Consider the following 17,153-nt stretch of genomic DNA (forward strand, 5'->3'; position numbering starts at 1 on the left):
ACTGGGCATAAGGGTGAGGGATAAAAGTACAGGAGGGCACAGGGGTAGCACTGGGCTCACACAAAGTTAACATTTGCCAAATAGCAATCAAGGTCTTAGTTGTCATTGATGTGAACCTGGGGACCTTTTACAAACTAGCTATGCTCTGAGCAGCTTTACTTATAACCAGACTTCAGCATCTCTTCTTAGCTTCAACGTTCATCTGCTTCAATCACCAAGTCTGAACCTTGGCCTTGACCTGGCTGAACATGTCAGAGGCTCTCGGACCTATATATTCGTGTCTTATCACAAAAACTCTCTCTCTGGTTCTATCAGCTTCCAACAAGCTACCTCTCCTTTCTCATAGGCAGTATATGTCACTTCTCTAGGCCCTTTTTTCCTGTTGGATGAATGTCACTGACCTGGGAATTAAAGGACTGTCCCCAGATCCTTTCTTAACTAATTCAGGAAATATGAGCTGAGTCCTTGCCATATGCTGGGCCCTGTGTGGGTGCTAAGGACCCAGTTTGATGTGGTCCCTATGTGGCCAAGGAGCAAATGAGGAGTAATAATGACAAGAAGTGCAGTGATGGTGTTGATGGCATTGACAGTTTCCAAGAACCGAGGACAGTGCTGGGAGCATGTTACATATCACCTCATTTAAGCCTGTGGCCTGGGGTCACGCAGACCGGGGTTCAAATGCTGGCAAATTTCTCACTGTGTGACCGCGGGTGCGTCATGACCTCACTAAGTTCAGTCTTCTCATCTGTAAAGTAGTTTAATTATGCATCATAAGACTGAAAATCAAACAAGACAGTGGTGTGACCGACATGTGACACACTCAATAACATCGTTGCTCAGTGGGTGCCGTGAGTTGTTAAGTGTGTTACAGAACAAACCTATGAGATGGGAACTATTATTCTCCCCATTTTACAGATGAGGAAACTGAGGTAAGTTACTCTCCCAGAGATCACACCGATGGTAAGTGGGATTGTCAGGACTCAAACCCAGGAGTCTTACCTGAGTCTGTGTCCTGAGCTTTCATATCAACATTGAGCTATAAATGTTATTAGGCCCACTTTGGAGATGAGAAGTTGAGGATGGGGACTGTTCGTGGGCTGGTGGAGGAGTGACGGTGTTTCCCACCTGGGCACAGAACAAGAGCTTTGTTAGGAGCGGGAACAGGGTCTGGGGAGCCCAAAAGACCAGGTGGAGGGATGTGAGGCGTTCGGACCCCCAGAGCCAGGCTGAGAGCTCGTGCTGTGCTTTCTCCCCAGACGAGTACAAGACAAGCATCCAGGAGAAGCTGCCTCTCATCATCGGCTCCTCGGTGGCCGGCCTGGTCTTCCTCATCGCCGTGGTCGTCATCGCTATCGTGTGTAACAGGTGGGTGGGTGAATCCCGGCGCCATCCAGGGGGATCTGTCAGTCCTTCCAAAATGGTGTCGGGGAACGGAGGAGGCCTCCTCGCCTCTAGCAGGAGCAGGGAGGCTCAGGTGGGCCTGGACAGCCTGCTGCCACCTAACAGCCCTCAGTCCACCCCTTTGGGTTAGACGTGTCCTTGACAAGGCCTCTCCTCAAGGGAGTGGCGCACTGAGACACTGAGGCTTCGGTGTGAAGGAGCATCTCAGAACAGTGGGCAGGAAGACAGCAGGGCACTGGGAACCGAGTGGGAGGCGGGAGGGAGCGCAGCGGGCCCCCCCTTTCTGCACAAGTTGAGGCCCCTTCATGCGTAGCACCAGAGCAGAGTATTGGATGGGAACTTGTGGAACCCAGGTAAGGCCTCCAGGTGAGGTAGCTGGAAAGGTGGGAGAGGGCCGAGACAGGAGGTGGGCAAGTGACGCCCTGTTTGAAAAGGCAGAAGGCGGCACGGGCCCCTGGCTTCTGCCCATTTAATACAAAGAGAGACTCTTCCTTAAAGAGCTGCTCACTTCGGTCAGACCTGGGGCAGATGGGCAGATGGGCAGCAGCCACCCAGGCTTCTGGGGACCGGAGGTCAGGACTGGGGGATGGCTTTGCCTGAGGCCCCAGTGGAAACGGAGGGTGAGAGGGCTTCTGAGGCCAGCAAGGGTGCGGCTGCTGGGCCGGACAGGCAGGAGCACTCCGGCAGGGGTGTGGGTCCCAGGGCCTGCGCCCTCCCGAATGCCCACGCTGGCTCCCAGCTCCCCGGGTGTCTCCAGGTGGCTCCAGCCCTTTGCTCTTGTTCCAGAAGACGGGGCTTTGAGCGCGCGGACTCGGAGTACACGGACAAGCTGCAGCACTACACCAGCGGCCACAGTATGTACACCCAGGGCCGGCACCCACCCCACCCAGTTCTCCAGCCTCTCCCTCTGCCTCCCACCTTGCTGCGGCCAGAGTGAAAGTCCTTAAACGAGCCAAGTTCCCTGCCTGCCACTGCTCTGTCCTGACCACTCTCCCCTTTCTCTTTACCTGTGAGGTTCTTCCTAGTCCTCTGAGAAACCTCCCAGCTGGGTCAGGGCCTCGCAGGTGCTGGCCCAGCACATCCTCACTGGCCACTTTGTGATGGCCCTTCCCCCGCCTCTCCACGGGGTGGGGACGCCTGGAGGCCTGTAAATGTGGCTGCACACTCTGACGCCCAGCACAGAGAAGGCAGAGACACACTGGCAGGACAAACACACGACTGAAGCTCTGAGGAGCACCCAGGCTCCTCCTGCCCCCTCCCATCCTACCTCAGGCCAGGAGAGGGGCATGAGACATACTCAGAGCAGCTGTTCCCTCCTGGGGGCCAGTAGAAAAAAAAGTAAGTCATAGCTTTCTCTCGGTTTGACTTTGGCAAGAATCAACCATCTGGGGGATAAAAGGGGGCCAGGAAGGAGAACCTTAGTCGTCACTCCTGCTCGCTCAAACAAACGAAATCCAAATGTGTCCAGTGTAGCTTCCTCAAGCTATTCTCAGCATAGGGCTCTCAGAGGACACCAGGTAAGGGGTGTCCCTTCATTTGCGACCTGTCTGCATGTCCTACTAGGAGTTGCACGATTCTAGTAAACAAACCAGATGTCCCTGCCCCTGTGGGAGACAGGGAATAGTGACACACATGATAGGTATTAGAAATTGGCAGTGCTGTGGGGTAAAGCAGAGCGGGGTGGTGAACTGAGAATGGCTGGGGTCAGGATTGCCTCTTGAAATTGGGCCTCACGGAGAGGTTCATTTAAATAGATACAAAGGAGTTAGTGAGATTTGCAGCGATTCCCGAGTGTCCCAGGCAGTGGGGACAGCCCGTGCAAAGGTCCTGGGGCAGGAACATGCCTGGTAGGTTTCAGGAGCAGCCAGGAGACCAGTGTGCCTGGGGCAGAGTGAGCGGCAGGAGGGGGAAGATTACAGGCCACAGCCCAGGATCTAAACTCTGAGTGATGCAAGGAGCCGCTGCCAGCGTTTGAGCAAAACTGTGCCGTGTTCTCAGGACACTTCTCTGGCTGCAGTGTGGGGAAAGGACCGAATGAGCTGGCGTTTGCCAGGCAAGGATAGAAGCAGGGGGGCCCAGGAGGTGGCCGTGGGAGTCACCCGGGGACCCTGTGACGGTGGGCAGACCTGGGTGGTGGTGGCGGGGTCTGACTCGGTGTGAAAGCAAAGCCCCCTGGGCCCACTTCAGGCTGGGATGTGCGGGGAAGAGCCGAGTCGGGGTGTTCTAGGTATTCACCCTCTGGGTATGTCTTCATTTGGAGTAAAAGTTCTTGTGTTTTAAAATCACTTTAGGCAGAAGTGTAAAAATAATTAAACCATTAACATTTCCAGAAGATAATTTAGGTAACACTTTAACTGATCCGTGGGTGGGAAAGGACTTTGGAAGCATAAATGGCCACAAAACGATCCTAAGAAAAAAGGAGGACAACTTTAACCACACAGAAATAAAAATCACCTGTACGTTAAAAATAAAAGCCATAAATTCCAGCCCCCTCTGCAAGTCCCCAAGTAATAAAATCATGATCGGAGACGGAGCTCAGCCTCTTGTGTCCTGCCTGCCAGGGCTTGGCTTAGTGCTGCCCACTACCTGTCCATTTAGTCCTGTTCGTTTCCCCGCTGGAGTCTGGGACACTGAGGCACAGGCCGCTCGCACCGCTGCTCAGAGCAGGAGCTGGGGCATGAACCCCAGGGCGTCTGGCTCCAGGGTGCACCCCCTTAGCCGTATCATGCTGTCTACACCCACTGAGGCTGAATAAAACGTGCTGGCGTGTTCTGTCACCTGGAGCCATTCAGGACCAGTATTTGGAGCTTGTGTAGATAACAAGAGAGCAGGTGACAGCCGGGATTTATTTTTAAAATAGGCCCAGGGTTTCTTCTAAGACCAACACATTTGAAAGCACAACTCCTGCTCCCTGCATCTGAGTGGGACTTTGTTTCCCTCAAAGTCTCCCCACCTCAGCCCCATGATACACGGCCACCGCAAGCTGTGTGGCCGGGGCAGCGAGGCCCAGAGGCATGTGACCGGCATAGTCACTCTCATGGGCGCTGCAGGTGCTGAATGATACCAAAGCTTGCAGTTCCCGGATGTGGAGCCAGCGGGACTCGGTTTCTTATCCCTTCCCCACTGGCCAGCTTGGCGACCTTGGGGAAGTCAGTGGACTTCAGCCCAGCTTCATTTCCTGAAAGTAGCAGGAATGATACTTCTTTCATTCCTGAGGATTAAGTGAATTAATGGATATTGAAGTACTTTGTAATAATCTTTACTAATAGCCACCTCTTCTTCATAAGAGCTAACAATTATTCAGTGCTTTCTACTTGCCAACATCTGTACTAAGGCCCTAAAAGCTCCTCTTGCAGTCCCCTTGTGAAGCAGGTGATGTTTGTTAGCCCCGTTTTGTAGATGAAAAACGTGGCACAGAGAGGTTAAGCAGCTTGCCCGGGGCAGACAGCTGCATCAATAGTGATGGACCCTGGCATCAGCCTTATCACACAGCTTTTTCGTGATCATTATTCCTGGCAGATTTGGGATGCAAACCCAGGTCTCTGAATGCCTGGTTCCTCCTCCCTCATCCTGAATTTCCTGTTTGGGTTCAGGATGACAGTTACTGGCCCTGCAATCATAAATCTTGCAGACAACAGCTCAGTGTTTTCTGCATGGCCTCCCCAGAGCCTCACCCAGCTCCAGCTCAGCAAATGTTCCTCATGAGGGTCCGCCTTTGTAAAGCTTCTAGCCCAGTGAGTTAACCTCCTATTCCAGGAGACAGACAGGGGAAGCATTGGAAGCTAACAGCATGGAGAAGACTCGGGCCAGACACCTGGGGCTCAAACCCCACTTCTGCCACTTAGCAATTACTGTGACCCCTTGAGTAGGTCATTTAACCTTTCTCATGCTACCATTTTCTCATGTGAAAAATGGGGATAATATTCAATTGATGAAATGAAATTGTCACTTTTGTAGATCAAATATTTGTGGTCAAATATGGACACTTTCACGAGGCGCAGCCTAATAGTATGTACCTGGAAGGATTGTTGGGAAGATTAATTGGGTTAGAACAGGGCCTGGTACACGGTGACCCCCAATGAACTGTGAGTGTTGACAATGGTGGGGTGAAGCCTAAGGGCCAGAGGAGCAGGATAATTTAGCTCAGTATTTATTAAGTGCCTACTGTATACCACCTCCATATAAGTACCATGAGAAAACATTCCAAAATCATACACTGAATGAGTGAGTGTACACACACATGAATGCTTTTCCAAAGAGCAGATTCCTAGCCTTCATCAAATTTTCAAAGGCTCTTGTGATGGAGAGAGAAAAGGAATCTCATATCAACCTTCAGCCAACATTTATGGAGCACCCTCTGTGAGACAGGTCCTGGGATGTTTCATGAACACGACAGACACAGACTGGGGAGAGTACAAAATAGGTAGCAGAGAGCTCTGGAAAAGGGGGAGAGGACAGTGAGAACACATGTATTTGAGAGCCCCCAAACAAGGAAGAAAATCAATAATCATCAGGGAGTGGTATGGCGATGAGGCTGCAGACACTGCAGGAGAAATCCAGGTAGGCTTCATAGAGGAGGTGACATTTGCTCTGGGCACAAAGAGAAGGGTGTTCCAAGTAGAGAGAACCTTATGTACAAAGGCACAGGAGCAAGTGATTGTGAGCAGTCCCTGGAATGACCCGGTAAACCATTCCTTTGTGTTATCACGCAGAGGATCAGGAGCCCATCAGGGAGAGCTTGCAATGTCAGGTGAAGTACTGCCTCTGGCCTATAAGCCGCAGCGTACCCTCCTTCCTGACCGATCCTCAGGCCAAGGCGGGGGGACATGCTCTGCTCAGTTAGCAGCACCTAAGTAGGAGGCCAAGTGGGCTTGGTCTCCTATGGTGTTCTCTGCTTCTTGAGCTGACACATTCCTGTCCTCCCTCCCAGGCTGGCCCAGCTCAAAGGCCCCCCATCCCCCCACCCCCACCCCGTTCTGTGGGGAGGGAGGCTGAACTCCAGTTGCCAAGAGCCTCTGCCCAGGCGCTGAGTCAGCAGGAAAGGGAGCATCTCCAGGAAGCTGGCCCTGCCTGGAGGAGGGCAGACTTGGGGGTGGAGGAGGAATGGACCCAATCTGGGCAGTTTTATCCAGGAGGCCATAAGCATGGTGGTTGCAAGTATTGACCTCTGGTTCAGGCTAATGGACCGAGGTTCAATTGCCGATACCATTTGCTAGCCGCGTGGCCGTGGACAGGTGACGTGGCCTCTCTGAGCTTCAGTTTCCTCAGATCAGTTCTTGTCCTTCCTCCAAGAGTTTTGGGTGGAGCTGATGAAATGATGCATGGAAGGAGCCCTGGGAAGTATCCTGCACAAAGGGCTCAGTAAGTGACAGTGAAGGCTGTCGTCTTTATTATTCTCTCCCACATCTGGATTCTGCAAGCTCTGCGGACATTTTCTATTGCTGCAGAGCTTTAGACTGTCCCAGGAAGGGACAAATGAGGGCACCCGCCCTCCTCCTCCCAGGCTTCCACCGTCTAGGAGGGTGGTTCTCAACCTCTTTTGGGGTCTCCAGCTCCTCTGAAACTAAAAGTTTTGGGTTGTATGACTAAATATGCATATAAAATAGAAAAATTATAAGTCAGGGATGAATTTTGAAGAACTTCTACTTTCAATTACATATCCATGTTTAGACGACTTATAAGGAGAATAAATGATTTTTCTAATTCAAAAGCTATAATAGTAAATGCATTCCATTTCCAGAAGTACCAGACCCCAAGCCCCATGCCCATCCTGGGATTGCCAAGTGGTTCACAGACACCCACACAAATAATCCAAAATAAAGCTAGTGTGTTAGAGCAGTGGTGGGTAAACGTTTCTGCAAAATAGTCAAAGAGCAAATGTTTTTAGCCTTTGCAGACCTCGCAGTCTGCTGTAACTACTCAACTCAGCTGCTGTGGCATGAAGCAACCACAGGCAAAGAAATGAGCATGGATGCGTGCCAATAAAACTTTATTACAAAACAGGCAGTGGGCCAGTTTGCCAACTCCTATGTAAGGGTTCCAACTCCTAGATTCCTGGAATGTCTGAAACAGGCTGAGAGGAGTCAGCTAACACGTCCAAGGTCACGCAGCTGAGTGGGGTTGACGGTCCCACTCGCCAAGCAGCCAAGCCATATGGTGGCTCAGGGACTCCAGCTCCAACTCCCAGTGCTGCTGCCTGCAAAGCCACAGCCAGAGCAGGGGGAGAGTGTGGCCAGGCAGGGAGCTGGGGAAGCCAGAGGCAGTCCAGGCTGGGACAGAGGCGATTTAAAGATGATTTAAGATTTGGCTAGAGGGGGCCCTGGGAGGTAGGGCCGGGAGTCATGGGAGCACCCCGTCCAGACGCCAGTGTCTACGTGGGAGGCGGTGGCAGCGCAGAACGGCTACCGAGGAGCAGGACCTGACTAGGCCTTGAAAGACAAGGGCACCTCCTTAGCAAAGGCCAAGACCTGCTCCCTGCTCCTCCTGCATTTGAGTCCCAGTCTTCTCTCTTCCTCCTTGGCCTCCTTCTCCTTTACTTTGCACTCACTGATTCTCTATCACAAAATGAGATCACAAAAGGATTCTCTCTCCTTTTATCCCCACAGCCTTAACAGACATTGCTGATCAATCCTGACAGTCTTTTAGCTGCTCCAGGAAGCCATTGCCAGTCAATCCGAGTTGAAACAAGCTAGAACTTATTTTCTGTCTTTCCTCTGCGCTCTCTGTGTCTCTCACCTTCTACCCAGCTCAGAGTCTATCTGCCCACTGAGACCAAGAAGGGTCAAGTACCTACAGAGGGTTGCCCAGTACTTATGGGGGCCAAAGAGGAGTGCATTTCCCTCCCAGGAGGGAGTGGCTCCTGTCCTACCATCGGTCCACATCTTAAGTTTGTGCATGTGACTGAGCTTGACCTTGTCCCCCAGTGACCCCAGGCATGAAGATCTACATCGACCCTTTCACCTATGAGGACCCCAACGAGGCAGTGCGGGAGTTTGCCAAGGAAATTGACATTTCCTGTGTCAAAATTGAGCAGGTGATCGGAGCAGGTAGGTGGCTGATGCCCTCCCAGGTCCCATGGTCTCAGGTATGGTTGGGAGACACCCCATGTATAGTCCTGGGGTGCACGTGAGGTGGGGAAAACCACCTTACTGACAGATAAGGAAACTGAGGTATGGGGTGGGAGGGAGGTTGCACATCAGACAAGAGACTGGCTACGTCTGAAATCTGGTTCTCTGGGCTTGGTTCAGTGCTTTGTCCCTCTCTGTCCTATCATTCCACCCAGGTCCCTCTCCTCATCTCCCAGGGTTCTGTCTTATTCTCCAGCCAGATACCAGAGGGCAGCCTTGAGCATTTATTCCTAATCTTAAGTGTGGCTGGGGCTTTTTGGGCTCCCAAGTTTGCAAAGGTGTTCTGTGCCTAAGAGGAGTTGACCACTAAAGGACAAAAGGCTGCAGACCCCAGGAGCAGCTGTCACAGGCACAGGGAAGAAGCATTTCTGCCTGGCGAGTGACATCTTGCCTCTCTTGGTGTGTCTGTCCCAGGGGAGTTTGGTGAGGTTTGCAGCGGCCACCTGAAACTGCCAGGCAAGAGAGAGATCTTCGTGGCCATCAAGACACTCAAGTCGGGCTACACAGAGAAGCAGCGCCGGGACTTCCTGAGTGAGGCCTCCATCATGGGCCAGTTTGACCACCCCAATGTCATCCACCTTGAGGGTGTTGTCACCAAGAGCACACCTGTGATGATCATCACTGAGTTCATGGAGAACGGCTCGCTGGACTCTTTCCTCCGGGTAGGGCCAGCAACAGTCCAGAGTGGTACTGGGAAAGGTGTGGTGGAGTGAGCTTTGATATAGTCAGAGCCCAGAGAGGTCTTGAAAAAGTCCTAGGTCAAGAATGATTTGCATACTGTGCCACTTGCCATTCCCTTACTCATAGCAGACATCACTAATCAATCCCCATTAAACCCAGAAACTAAGAATCCTTCCCAATCCAAGAAAACACAGTCAGTCAGAGTTGGCATACCACCTGAACACTGTGCTCTTTGCCAGCTTTCTCATTACCTACCAGAGAAAGTTAAGGCTCAAAGAGTTTACCAGCATCACCGAAAAGGTTGAGGTGACAGCCAGGACTGGTACCTGTCTTTTGACTCCTTGTGTAGAATTTTTTTATCAGACTTTTATTTTCCCCAAAGCTTTAGAGCACAAGTCCAACAGAAACCTTTCTAGACCCATCACCCCCAGGAGATCACAACTAGCCAGATACAGAGCGCTGACTAGCAGTGAGAAGCAAGCCATTGGACTGATTGCCATTAACAAATATTGATTAAGCACCTAGTATATATCAGACAGCTTACAAATACCTTCTTGTGGGTTTTGGTTTGGTTTTTTGTTTTGCTATTTTTGACTTTTTTAATAATTTTTTAAATTAAAACCAAACCACCACGTCCCACCCCATCTGCCACCATGCCCCATCACCTCCACACTTAACCCTGTTTCCTCTGGTGATCATTATCTTCTTTTTTGCTGAGTTCAGATACTTTTGGTATTTATATTCCACAGATGAGTGAAACCATCCAATATCTGTCTTCCACTTCTTTGCTGATTTCATGCAATGGGATAATCTCAAGGTCCACCCATATTGTGCCAAATGCCATCATTTCATCTTCTTCACTGCTATGTAATATCCCATTGAATGTTTGCTCCATAATTTCTGTATCCATCCTCTGTTGTGGGGTACTTAGATTGGTTTCACTATTTGGTAATTGTAAATAGTGCTTCTGTATACATAGGTGTAAATAGATCTTTGCATGTTAAATTGTTCATGTTATTTGGATAGACATCTAATAGTGGTATTTCTTGGTCAAATGGGATTTCCATTTTTATTTTCTTGAGACACCTCCATACCATTTTCCATAATACCTTCTTCACCACCCTAAATCTGTTCTCTTTGTGGTCCTTGAGCATCGAGGTTCTTCCCACAGGGGCCTAGGGCCAGTGTTCTATTCTGGCTTCCCCTTGCAGGGATGATCTGATTTCTGCCTTTTTGCTTACCCTGCATTTTCTCCATTTATCCCTAAGCAAAATGACGGGCAATTCACTGTCATCCAGCTGGTGGGCATGCTCCGGGGCATCGCAGCTGGCATGAAGTACCTGGCAGACATGAACTATGTCCACCGAGACCTGGCTGCCCGCAACATCCTGGTCAACAGCAACCTCGTCTGCAAAGTGTCTGACTTTGGGCTCTCACGTTTTCTGGAGGATGACACCTCAGACCCCACCTACACCAGCGCCCTGGTGAGATACAGCAGGGAATACCGAGCCATGGTGCCAGGAAAGAGGGCATAATCACCCCCCTCCCCAAATGACATTTTCACCCACCCTGCTCATGCCAAGAACTATGCCAGGCCCTGGAGACAGACCATGGTTTCTGCCCTCTTGGGGTACACAGGCTGGTGGGGGACACAGATATGCAGAGAAACGAGGAGTGACAGGCTTAAGGGGCACCTTACCCCTCCTTGGCAGGCAGAGTAAGTTTTGCTGAAAGCCAAAGAGCCATAGAAGTTTGTCAGATGCCATGGTCTTGGGGCCAGAGGTGACCAGAATGCAGGTGTCAGAGAAGGTGGCAAGCAGATACTAGAGAGAGGCAGAAGGGCCAGGTCTTAGAGACCCATGAATGCCAAAGTCTCAGGACTTCACATCCTGTTGGTTATGAAAGGGTTTTAAACAGAAAGGAATAAGGTACAGTTCCTGCCCTCAAAGAGCTTGAAGACAGACCAGTAAAGGCAGGCAAGAAGACGACTTAGTTGTGTACTGCTCTGTAAGAACTGCGTCTTTGATGGAGAGATATGGGCACAGTTAGAGGGTAGAGGAGAATGGGACGTAGGGAGACTGTCAGAGGGACTTAAAGGGTGAGGGGGTCGCAGCGTGGGAAAAGGCACTTCATGAAGAGGAGCCGCATGTGCAAATGCCCGGAGGTCTGAAGCACCTCCTGGGTCAACAGCAGTGAAGCAGCACTGTGATTTTTGGGGGCACAAGAAGGTGCTTATGGGATTGGGATGCCACCATGCAGAGGGTAGGAAGGATTGAGACGGGAGCCGGATAGGTCAGTCCCCATCATCATCAGTCCTCCTCATTCTGCTCTCCAGGGTGGGAAGATCCCCATCCGCTGGACGGCCCCAGAAGCCATCCAGTACCGGAAGTTCACCTCGGCCAGCGACGTGTGGAGCTATGGCATCGTCATGTGGGAGGTGATGTCTTATGGGGAGCGACCCTACTGGGACATGACCAACCAGGACGTAAGTCTCCACGGGTAGACTGAACCTCTCTTGCCAACCACGTGGGAGGGGGAAGATCCAGAATTCCTGGCCTTCTGCCAGTCTCCCAGGAATCAGGAGCAGTCCTGGAGATCCTGAGCCAGAGCAGCCCTCAGCCCACAGGTGGCTGACTCAAACATCTACAGTCTCCAGGGATCGGAGTAGGAAAGACCCACCCACAAAGCAGCAGACCTCCAGGACTGTGGTCACCCCTCAGTTGTGTGTCACCTAAACGGGGGGGGGGGTTATTTTGGAGACCAGAAACTTTTTATGATTAAGTGTTAAACTGGAGAAGGCAGGTGTCGAGCCCTGAAGGTGTTGAGGCAGACAGCGGGGTGCATAGGAGGCTCCTGGTAGAGAAGCAGCCTGTGCAACAACCCTGGGATGGGATGATGCGAGGTCATGGTGGGCAGCAGTGGAGAAGAAAGCTGGGCAGAAAGGTCGATGAGGTTCAGTGATAGGGTGTTTGCAAGTGAACCTAAGGAAGTTTGATTTGCCGCAATAGGGAGAACGTGAAGAAACTTCCTGAGCGGGAAGAGTGACCCACAGTCACATTGGGGATGATGAGTCTGGCCCTGGTGGCAGGAATACTTGGGAGAATTGTCTGGGGTCCACTCCTTGACTGAGGAGTCCAGGTGGGGATTGTGGGATGGGACCACCAGGCTCAAGGCTTGGCAGTGGGGCCCGACAGGAGATGACCACGTCAGGGTGCTGGATTTCCCAAGATTGGGAGAAAAGCGGGGGAGGGATGGCGGTGGCAGGCAGCCAGCTGCCAACGCAGTCCCAGGCCATAGATGGTGGGAACCCAGGGGAGGCCTTCTCCTTGCCTTCCCAGGAGGGGGGCTGTTGCCATGGCAACCAAGTAGGGCTACCCTGCAGTGTGCTGGGGGGGGGGTGAGAAAGGCCCGGCCAGGGGTCAGATGCTTGTGCCCCTCCCGCCCAGCCCCACTCGGCCCCTGTGTTGCCCCAGGTAATCAACGCCATAGAGCAGGACTACCGGCTGCCGCCCCCCATGGACTGCCCGAGCGCCCTGCACCAGCTCATGCTGGACTGCTGGCAGAAGGACCGCAACCACCGGCCCAAGTTCGGTCAGATCGTCAACACGCTCGACAAGATGATCCGAAACCCCAACAGCCTCAAAGCCATGGCGCCCCTCTCCTCGGGGTATGGTCCTGCCTGCCCCTGCCCCCTCCTCAGCCCCGCCCCCTCCCACCATGTCTCCGCCCCCTGCACCCTCCCCCTCTGCCCCTGCGGGAGACCGCCTCTGCGCACTGCAGCTCCTGGCCCGCGAGTAGAGTCTGCTGTGTGCCTTGGGGTGCAGGATGACAGGATTATGGACGGAAAGGAAGAGTGTGGGGGTGGTAGCAGAAGCACCTTTTACAGGACAGAGAACAACGGTTCAGAAAAATCACCAGGATCTTGATGAATCAATTATTGAAGTCTCCTGCACACTCAAACCTCTGACTTGCATGTGCATCCTCCTCGATCCAGCTGTCCACACACACGGCACACTGACATGACACAGACGCAAACACTCTAGCCACACGCCCGCACTGGCAGTCTCACACACGGCTACACGCCCATCCTCAGGCTCTCGCACCTGCGCGCCCACAGGCACCTGAGCGCACACACGGGTGCCGCATCCCCGTGCCTCACCTCTGGGTCACATCCCACATCGCAGAGACGGGCTCAGCTGCACCAGCACCGGCGCCAGTGACCCTGGTGCCCCCCGCCCCGGTGACCGATGGCCCCCCATCAGGTCTCGGGCCACTGCCTCACGTGGGCGGCTGTCACAGGCCCCCTCCTGCCCTGAACACACTCCCTCTTTGACTGTCCGTCACACAGGCTTTCGAGGGGCGTCCAGCTAGGTGTCCTCGGGCCCAGGGCTAGATGTATCCGGGACTCTGTGGGTCCACGTCCTTCACCTGCCAAGTTCTCACCATCAGATCTTCGTGTTAGCTCTAACAGCTGCTCCCCGCCACGGCCTCTCCCAGTCTCTCCTGTCATGCCGGATAAGATCGCTGAGTCTTTAGGCACATGAGGATCAGTTCACTCCTTGCAACCATACAGTCACTCCCCTCCATGCCACCCGCTTTGCCCGATTTAGGAGGTGCACTTCAGGACCAGCACAGCCAGGGCGGAGAATGGCACAGGGGGGAGGGAAGAGCGTGGCATCGGCATGGGTGGTCCAGCAGAAATCACTCCTGGAAATACGCACCACTGGTGTCCAGCCTCTCAGCAGTCCCTGCAGAGGCCTCCCCACCCTTTGCAGCGGACCCCAGCTTTGGGTCCTGCACACACACATCCGTCCTCACACACACGCACGCACATCTCCGTGGGCTCGAACCGGCGTCCGAGATCTCAGAAACGCCCATGAGCACACGCACCTGTGTTTGAGCAGCTAGGTCCACAGGAGCAGGTGTGCACACAGCCCAGGTGTGCCTACGCCCGTGCTCACCCTCACCGTCTCTGTTGCCTTGCCCCACCCAGAATCAACCTGCCGCTGCTGGACCGCACGATCCCCGACTATACCAGCTTTAACACGGTAGACGAGTGGCTGGAGGCCATCAAGATGGGACAGTACAAGGAGAGCTTCGCCAACGCCGGCTTCACCTCCTTCGACGTTGTGTCACAGATGATGATGGAGTAAGTGCCCAGCACCTCCCCCGCCACCCACCCTCCTCCCCACTCATCCCACCAAGCAGGAGGCTCTGGATGGTGAGGAACTGACGGTGTCCCAGCGGAGATGTGGGGACCAAGGGGTAACCCGGCCAACCTTGCAGTCCTGTTCAGATTGACAGCCAGGCCTGCCTGCCACCCACTGGTTATGCGACCTTGGCCCGGTCTCGAAACTCACTCAGCCCCTCGTTTTCTCTAACATCAAAGGAGATTGAAAGTGAGTGGGTACTTAGCAGACGCAAGGCAGAGGAGACCAGTGTACCAGGCACCCTGACTCCCAGGCAAGTGCTCCCCCATCTCAGCACCACTGACTCCAGCTCAGGATGCCCACCCCTTCACCACATCCCTGCCCCTCCCCTGCTCTCTTTGGCAGGAAACCCCTAGAGAAGCCCAGGCCGCTCTCTGCCTGGCCCAACGCACCCTCCACCCTCGTGACCCCCCTAACACACTGCTTCTCTCCCAAAGGGACATTCTCCGGGTTGGGGTCACTTTGGCTGGCCACCAGAAAAAAATCCTGAACAGTATCCAGGTGATGCGGGCACAGATGAACCAGATCCAGTCTGTGGAGGTTTGACCTTCACCTGCCTCGGCTCACCTCCTTCTCCAGGACCACCCCCTCCGCCCCCATCCACCCTGGTTCTCCGTCCACCGCAGGGTCGGCCACCTGCCAGGAGGCCACCTGCCAGGAGGCCACGGGCAACAGGAAGAACCAAGCCTCGCTCTAGTCGAGAGATGTTACCAACACCACGTGCAACACAGATCACAGAAAAAAGGGAATGGGACAAAAGAAATCGGCCCCCCGGGAGGGCGGGAACCACAGGACTCCTTTTCAAAGAGGATTCTCATAGGAAAGCGGTCTTTGTTCCTGGGGAAAAGAAGGGCTTGGGAGATCCATGTGCTTCGTCCAAGAGGACACCCACAGCAGCTTTTCTCCAACTTCCTCTGGGACCGTGACCTGGCCAGAGCCAAGAAAACACTTTCAGGAAAACAAATGTGAAGGGGAGAGACGCCCTTTTCTTCTGTCCTCACGCCGCTCTTCCAGGCCGCGCTCCACAGCCACGTGCAAGGCCCACGGAGCGGCCCCACCCGCGGGACCCTCGGCCACCTGGGAAGATTGGCGCCTGGTGCCACAGGGCAAGCGGAAGAATTTTTCTATCTTTGATGACTATTTTGGACATGGACACTTCGACGAAAGAGACCTGTTTCTCCTGTCAGCTCAGGGGGCTGAACGGGAGCTTTGGTCCTCCTGGGTCAGGGAGACCGTGGGACACACAAGGTCAGCGGCCTGAGCCTGGCCGCCCCGGTCTGCAGCTCCGCGTTGGATGGCGCATGCGTCTGCTCCCACCAGCCCCCACCCAGAGGACGGATCCGCAGTCACTGCCACCAGCTTCGACTGCCATCGATCCTGCATCTGGGTGTGTTTACAGCGATTCGTGGGTTCGGGGGTATTTTGGTCAGGGGTGGATTCAGTTTGGGGGGTTTGTTGTTTGTTTTTTTTTTAAGACAATGAAGTGACACTTTGACATTTCCTACCTTTTGAGGACTTGATCCTTCTCCAGGAAGAAGGTGCTTTCTGCTTACTGACTTAGGCAATACACCAAGGGCGAGATTTTATATGCACATTTCTGGATTTTTTTATATGGTTTTCCTTGACACCCCTCCCTCCTCCCCCTGCCTAGAGCTCCCACCTGCTGCCAGGCCTCACCAAAGCCAGCTGCCACGGGGCCATCTGGGCCATTCAAAGACTGGGTGAGATCTGGGCGGAGGGTAGGGGCTGGTAGAGGAGCTCCCACCCAGGACTGCTGGTGAAGGCAACAGATTGCAGAGGTGGGCTCCGAGGCTACAGAGCCACTGAGCTTGGCCACTTCTCCACTCTCCTTCTATCCTGATGTATCCAGAACTTTCCAGGCAAAAAGGCCCCTCCGAGATTCCCGCGTGCCCTCAGATAACCAGAACCCAGTTTTGCCTCAGCCTGCACCCCGCTGCAGCAGAGGCCAGGACCCAGATCATTCACTGTGATACCCCAGCCTGCCAGAGCACCACCCTCCGAGACCAGGCACGTACCTCCCCTCTCCCGGGAGGGAAGAGGCGTGTGGTTTCTCTCCCACCTCGTTGCTTCCACCAGACCTTGGCCCAGGTGTGAAGATCCCGATCGTGAGGGAACCTCCAACCAGCGGGTCTGGCCGCAGACACCCCGTATGAGCAGAGGCAGGCACCTGAGTGCAACGTCACTAGCGCACCGAATGGAAATAAATGTGTTAGTTATAAAACCACCCTGTCTCTGGAAGTTCCACGGGAGACCCTGATACCGGAGACATGTCAAGGCTATTGATGCTCTTCTAAGCAAATCTTCCTTCCTCAGGTTTCTAGAAGGCCAGGGCTAAGCAAACACACGGAGGACACCAAAGGTCCTTGTGGTCTTTCTGCCTCTGACTTGTCAAAAGCACAGGCAACGGAAGAACTGAGTTGGAAGTGTCTCGAAGCATGATGTTCACTGCCTGCAGGTCGGGGTGAGCCGGGGCAGGCCGCATCGGGAGCAGGGACCAGGCAGGGCTGCTCTCTGCTCTCCTGGGCCCGAGGCAGAGGTCCAGGGAGTAGGTGACCATGGAGCATGAGGGTTCTGGTGCATTTATGGACCCCCAGGGAGAGCCACGGTATGCTCACCTTCTGCTGGTCAGCTCTAACCCCTGTGCAGATGGGCTACAATCGATTCATTGTGTGGGAGGAGGCGGAGAAATGGACATGCAGTGAATGTGAGTGGC

General features: G+C 53.6%; 1 protein-coding gene across 2 annotated transcripts in view; it reads left to right on the forward strand.

Moving 5' to 3' along the window:
* The window catches only part of EPHB2 (EPH receptor B2), a 106,395-nt gene extending 89,632 nt beyond the window's left edge, over positions 1-16,763 (forward strand). Inside the window, exons 7-15 of one of the 2 annotated variants that reach the window (XM_012722660.1) lie at positions 1,257-1,365; positions 2,191-2,255; positions 8,325-8,447; positions 8,943-9,190; positions 10,478-10,693; positions 11,545-11,694; positions 12,683-12,876; positions 14,203-14,358; positions 14,857-15,146. In XM_012722660.1, the coding sequence (XP_012578114.1) occupies positions 1,257-1,365; positions 2,191-2,255; positions 8,325-8,447; positions 8,943-9,190; positions 10,478-10,693; positions 11,545-11,694; positions 12,683-12,876; positions 14,203-14,358; positions 14,857-14,965 (1,370 nt within the window). In that variant the 3' untranslated portion in view covers positions 14,966-15,146. Of the gene's footprint in view, positions 1-1,256; positions 1,366-2,190; positions 2,256-8,324; positions 8,448-8,942; positions 9,191-10,477; positions 10,694-11,544; positions 11,695-12,682; positions 12,877-14,202; positions 14,359-14,856 lie in introns of both variants that reach the window. The other variant, XM_012722661.1, reaches the window with a different exon arrangement.
* Positions 16,764-17,153: the final 390 nt, after the last annotated feature.

This window comes from Condylura cristata, unplaced genomic scaffold (genome assembly GCF_000260355.1).
Source record: "Condylura cristata isolate star-nosed mole 26May11 unplaced genomic scaffold, ConCri1.0 scaffold00008, whole genome shotgun sequence".
Classification (NCBI taxonomy): Eukaryota; Metazoa; Chordata; class Mammalia; order Eulipotyphla; family Talpidae; genus Condylura; species Condylura cristata.